This window comes from Protopterus annectens, chromosome 9.part0, assembly GCF_019279795.1.
Source record: "Protopterus annectens isolate FY-2018-M chromosome 9.part0, PAN1.0, whole genome shotgun sequence".
Lineage (NCBI taxonomy): Eukaryota > Metazoa > Chordata > Ceratodontiformes > Protopteridae > Protopterus > Protopterus annectens.
In genome coordinates, this window is record NC_056743.1 from 1,018,751,670 (window position 1) to 1,018,758,166 (window position 6,497).

The window sequence follows — 6,497 nt, forward strand, 5'->3', positions numbered from 1 at the left end:
TGTATGAGAGTGTTAGGTTGGACCCTAATATTCTCTAGGGTGCTTAGGAACGTGTAGTGCGAGTCTTGGGACATGGTTGGGTACCTATAGCAGGCTACGACCTGAATCGCTGTCTTGCCCAATGTTAGCTGCACCTGAAGTATCTCTGATGCGTTATGTTGGGCTACCAGTCTGGGGGTGTGTGCATCCTTTAAGAATATTGAAACACCACCGCCTTTGGAACTTTGGTCCAAGTTCTGGGGCCGAAAGGTGTGGAATGAGTTATAGCCTGGTAGCGCAGGGGTGCTTTCTGCTGCCTTGAACCAGATCTCTGTTACAGCACAAATGTTGATGTTCTCCATTTTAAAGAGTGCTTCGAGCGAGTGCATTTTGAGATTTAGACTTCTAGTGTTGAGCAGCTTGACCCTTAGATTGCATTTGTTTGTAGCTGTTACTGTGGTAATTTGGTCTTTGGAACTCCTCCTAAAAAAAGGCACTAAGGGGTGCCAAGAGCCTTGGCCATTATCTGGAAGCCTAGGTGTGACAGATGCAGGCCATCTCTGGCAAAGCATCGAGGTCTGTCAGTCGTGTCATCCCAGGCAGACAGATACTGGATCCCCTTAGAATGACACCAGAAACTTAGCCAATTGTTGAACTCAATCATTTTCTGTTTGTACTGTGGTATCAATCTGGGTGATGGTAAGATGCTGCTCAGGGTTAGAGTCATACCCGTCTGGGCTACATAATCCGAGAGCTCCTCCATGTCCCCTTTCATGTAGTCCAAGGAGGTATGTCTCTGGTCACTCATACCCACATGTACAATGACAGAGTTGTATTTGTACTTGTTGAGGGACCTGAGTATGTGCATTATGCAGTGGATCCTGGCACCTGACCTTATTCAACCTACTGAGTGGGACAGTGTGCCTCACTATCAAGTTATCTATGACTAGTGTGTTGGGCATGCTGTTTTGCCTTAGAGGCTTTGGTTGAGTGGCACACTGTTCAGGAGAGTTATGTAGCTCATGATTAGTGTTGTGTTGTGGTGGTCGAGTGCGTTTCTGCCTTGGAGGTCTCTGCTGTTTGGGTAGATTTTTATTGAGAGCCTCTGCGAAGGTGGGTGTGTGGTTTGTGTTTTTTGTGTGAAGGCAGTGAGCATGTGTGTTTTGGAGGGCTGTGTGTTCCATGTGGTGTGGTGCAAGTGCTGACCACCTCCTCTTGACCAGCTATTCCAGTCTTGGCTGGAGAGTGCCTGGCTTCCAATTTGGATATATAAGTGCATCTCTCACATGTCTGAGTGTTGGGAGGTAAGACGAGAGGGTTGTCAGTATACATGAGGCATTTGCTACATTGTCTCAGGATGCCCAAGTTCACCAGGTTAATAGGAGAAAGTACAAGGAAACTGACCTTTAGACATGCCTGGAGGGGTGGGCATTAATAAGTATTGGAGCTGTTTCCTTGTACAATGTTTAGTGCTGGTAGCTCTTTTGTTTGCTACAGTAATTGCTACAAGAAGTCTGGTAAAGTGCTAGACTTATAAGCTAGTAAAAGTGCAGAAGAGGAGAGAACTAGCAGATCTAAGGGTAAAATTGAAGAGCAGACTTTGGCACCACTCAGAAGCTTACAAATAGTTCTGGATACAGCAAGTCTGTATCTGGACTAGACTAGTTACAGAAAAGGCGGGAAACAAGTGCAAATGTGGGCTTTTAAACTAGAAAGTTGAAAGAGATGGAAAAACTGCCCAAACAGCCAATAAACTAGAATTTCTGTGCCAGAAACCACTCCTGCTGTGGTAGATAGGCTACCTAGTGCTTACCACTCCCACTGATGAGCTTAGAAGGCTTCCCTCCAACACAGAAAGGATTCGGGGGCTCAGAAGCTTAAAATGATTTAATGTACATAATCAACTAATACAGAAAAACTAAAGCAGTAGCATATATGTAGTTAATATAGTTAACTGAAGTGCAAAACAATAAAGTAAATCTCTTATCTGCCAAGGATGGACCAGGATTAATTTGGGACTCTCTCAGAGCATGGTGAGGACACCAAGCAGATGGGAGCTCTGGGAAGAGAAGCAGGAAACAATCTGTAGTAAAGCTGGTTTACTAAAGAACAATACTGGTTTATTGGGTGTGCACTCAGTGTTATGAATCTGAAAAACAATGGGTTGGAAAAGTACCTAAATAGTTTACACAACTGACAATAGCAATGAAAGAGGGACTTTGGAAGTCAGATTACAGTAAGGGACAAAAGCTGGAGATGCAGGCTTTTAAAACCACAAGGAAAGGGTAAGAAGGTTAGAGAAACATTCAGGCTGCAAGAAGCAGACTTGTTAGAGAGGGATCCAATTGAATAAAGCCAATATTGGGGCTATGTTACCTCAGAACCTTTAACTAGTCACAGTTTTCTTAGTCTTGTGACTGGTCAATGACCGCAGCTAGGTTAAAATTTCAGAAACTTTAACTTTTGCAGTGGGAGCAGGGAAAAACTGTAACTAAACAGTAGGAAGCAACAGGGAATGTGCAATACTTAATGAATCAATGTGGGTTAGGGCAGACGCAAAGAAATGGAAAAACAGTATTAAAGTAAACAGGCTCTGGTATGCAACCTTAATCAAGTAAATGTTAAGCCGAATATGAATCCAGAATGTAAACATCTGTAAAAACACTGAAGCACAATTCCTGCAGCGGAATTTGCAATACTGCCAGTTCTGCAACCCCACGACAGTTTAAGGGACCAGACTATACAGAAATTTGCCAGTAACACTATTTATGGAAAAATGCAATAATAAATGACTAAATGAAAAAGGAGAGGTAACTGGAAACACATTTTGGGAATATAACAAGTTAGCTTATACGTCAGAAATGTTGGGGTAGCAAGTGGTTGTAACTAAGAAAGTAATTCTTTTTGAATGGGATATAGGGTCTGAATTACACAGTCATAGTAAGTTCTTGTCTGCTTTTTTTGCAGCCACAAGCATTAAACCTATTGCTAGAAAATCAAAATCAAAGCCAGCTATAGTTGAAGTGCTGAATATTGTAAAGGAGATAAAGAACTAGAAGTGTGATTTTTAGAAAAGGAAAGGAGCAAATTACATAGAAATAAATAGAATTTGTGAGAACAGTGCATGTTGAATAGTGTTTGGAAGGAGGAGGAATGAAATCTAAGGGAAGGCAGGAATAGAGCAATGGTGGACTGAGTGAAAATAGTCAGAGAAATTTATGCTGAAAGATGTAGGAGGAGAGAGAGGCCTACTAGATACATGGGTGAGGAATAAAGAAAGGTATGTAGTAAGAAAAACAATTCAGCTGTAACATAGTCCAAAGAGTGAAAGTGTTACTGTTTAACTGCATCTCAACTTGGCTGCCACACAGTGCTGAGAAAAGAGGAAACTTCTGTGCAGAGAATAAAATTCAGCTTAGATGCCGCCTAAAGCAGAGAAAATAGATGTTGGAGGAAAGACTGGAAGTTTCTCTGCCGTCTGTACTGAAGCGTGAAGGTGTGTCTGTAAGAGTAGCCTAACTTAGTTGCCTGTTGGAGAGATTTCATCAGGTGATAAACTGCTGCAGGTGATCCGCCCAGAAATCAAATATGGTGAATGTACTTGTTTATTTAGAGCTGCATTGCTGTTGTATAATATGTCGAGAATTTAGTACATGTTCGATGGCAGCTTTTAACTTAAGGAAACCCATGCTTTCTTGGTCTGTGGAACTGTCACTTGTACAAGTTTGTCAGTCTTAATATGTAGAAACTGAAAGAGGTGCACGCCTAATATTAAAACATGGCTCAGCCTCATGCATAGAAAGCTCTGTTTTGAAGGTAGTTGGTGCAAGTAGAATTTTCTGTACTTCTACTGGGATACTGGAAGCAAAATATGTAATACAGCATTTACAGTGTAGGACAGATTTTCTGTATAATCTGTTTAGCATGAAGATTGGGTCCTACTGTTTTAGTAGTGGAGATGAATTATGCATAACCTTTGAGATGGTGGGCTAAAAATTTTATGTGCTGACAGTACTTTCCTATTTAACTTTTGCAGTTAACAGAGAAGCTGTTAGACCTTGAAAATGAGAATATGATGAGAGTTGCTGACCTGGAAAAACAGTTGCTGCAACGAGATAAAGACTTGGAACTTATGAAGGTAAGAGGGAAATTTAAATTATTTTAAATGTTAACAGGGAGAGAAAAGAGAAATGGTTGCCCTAACATTGTCTGTGTTTGAAAGGCAAAAGGTTTTTGTTCAGTTCTGGATACACCATGGAGACGCAGAGCCTCTGTTCTGTGCATCTGGTCAGCCTGCTTGTCCCTCAACAAAGAGATGACTCTCACCACCCATTTGTGACTCCTGAGGATGAAACTGTGCTGTCACCCATTCCTGAGGAATTTTTATTTTATTTACTTTTTTATACATATGGCCCTGCCAGTTTCACTATGTATGCCTGCTGTGCCTCAGGAAGTTGGTGTGCAGTGGGCATATGTGAGGAGTGTGTTTCCTGTTTTCACAAAAGACATCCCCTTAGTAAGAGGCTTACTCCTCTTGAAGGTGAAGCTCCTTCAGTGATATCCCGTCCACATCCCAAGCTTACATCTGAACCATCCTACTTGGAGAGAGGCGGACAGGCACTGCCTTATCATTCCTGCTCAGCAGTTAGCTTCTCTTATGCCTGAGCTGCTAATGGAATCTAGAGTGGCTTGGTTTGTTGTCAGGGCTTTATCCGTGTATGCTGTAGTGATTACTTACAAGGGCAAAGGATTCATATGGCTTATTTCGGGTTTTGCTTCCAGTCTAAATGTATAAATGCTTACTTTTTATACTACGGAGAAGTCATTACTAGATACAGTTGTTTGAAAGTAGTTCATGTAGTTACTGTCAATGAGGATTCTGTATAATTTTAGCTCTGATAGACAAATAGCTCTTAAAGACTTTACTATTTGTTTGTAGCCTCAGCATTACTGTCGAACAAATGTTTGATAGTCACCAAAATAAGACTTAAGGTCTTGAAAGCTTTTTTTTTTTTTTTAATACAGAAAAGCTGCATAATTTGGGGAAAAAGAGTAAAACAAAACAATGTTGCACTATACAAGAAGTACACAAGAAAAAGTTAAAAGCAGGATCTTTATAAAGCTCAGAAAAGTCTAAAGAAAGTAGAAAATGCATTAAAACATAAAGGAGAAAATTGTTTCTTTGTCTCTGGTTCCAAGAAGAAGATTGTTTCTTCTGTCCCTGGTTCCAAGGGAAGGTACACTTTGATATGCACCTACTGCAGGAAAACTGTAGCTTTTCAGAAAAGTGGGACAAGGAAACTGAATATATTAGTTGCAAGAGAGAAAACTATCTCGAGTCTCTAATCTGGAGAGGGTTCTATGGCCACATTTTAACTGTAGTCAAACCAATCACTTTTACATTAGTTTCTGCCAGATAATTGATTAACTTTTTTTTTTGAGAAAAGGAAAAAAGCTCCAGAAAAGATGTTCATCACAATCCTCGCTGCTGCATTATTATGGATAATGCTTGGGAATTAGCTACTGGTCAGTATCGGTTCATCTGGCCTGATGTCCAGAGCTTTGGACATCTACACTGCTGAGCTGGTCTCCTAATATGTCTAGGGTATTAGTAGGACACAGTGCTATCAGTGGTTATTTTTCCACACTGTTTTTTTATTTTAAACTATTAAATCCTTATGGTTTTTAAGATTCATGTTCGTATCTCATGCTTGACGCACCATGTATCAGCAGTGGTTGGCTGCTTTATTTCTTACCCTGTCTCTATTCTCATCATCTTGGCTTTCTTTTGGGTTTGCCCTCTTTCCTCCTGGTACAGTATTCACTCTTGTATTCTAATGCCTTTTTCCATTACTTTTTCATTTTTCCTCCCCTTTTTTCCTCATTCTACTCAGTCTCTGCCATCTTCTTCCAATGTCCAGGAAACTACTGTGTATTTCATAATGTTTTTGTCCCCATATCGAAAGAAAGAAATGATCGTTATCAGACTGCTGAACACCGAAGTTAAAATCATCATCACTCAGAACTGGAAGAGTTCAAACAGAGTCTTTACTCTCCTTTTATGAAAGCATTGCTAAATTGTCTCTTCCACTGCCAGCTACTTGATCAAAAATATTAACATGCCTGGGCATACTGGGCCCCCTGTATGGTCCCCTTCTCTGTCCTTGTCTCCTCAGATACTCCTCCATTACAAGTATTTTATATTTTAGTTTCTTGCTGTCGGTATATGGCTTGTATCCAGCGTACAAATGTTTCCTGTACCTACTTTTGCTTTATTGTCTTCCATGGGACGTCCCACCTCACCATATCAAAGGCCCTGCTGCACATCAAAGAGCAAAATCACACCTTTTCCTTCCTGCTTCTGTTCTCTCTCTGCATAAATTCTAGCAGGTACCACCTTTTTATTTCTGACTTTCTTCCCGTCAGGAAGCCATTTTGCCCTGCTTGTATTTTTGGCAGTCCTTCCATGTGTGTATATACATATATATATATATATATATATATATATATATATATAT

The 6,497-nt window shown here is 40.5% G+C and overlaps 1 protein-coding gene across 1 annotated transcript in view; it reads left to right on the plus strand.

Annotated features, from left to right (window-relative positions):
* FMNL3 (formin like 3) overlaps positions 1–6,497 on the plus strand; it is a 1,635,345-nt gene that overhangs the window by 976,244 nt on the left and 652,604 nt on the right. The window contains exon 12 of the mRNA XM_044082195.1: positions 4,016–4,117. Within this exon, the coding sequence (XP_043938130.1) occupies positions 4,016–4,117 (102 nt within the window). The remainder of the gene's footprint in view (positions 1–4,015; positions 4,118–6,497) is intronic.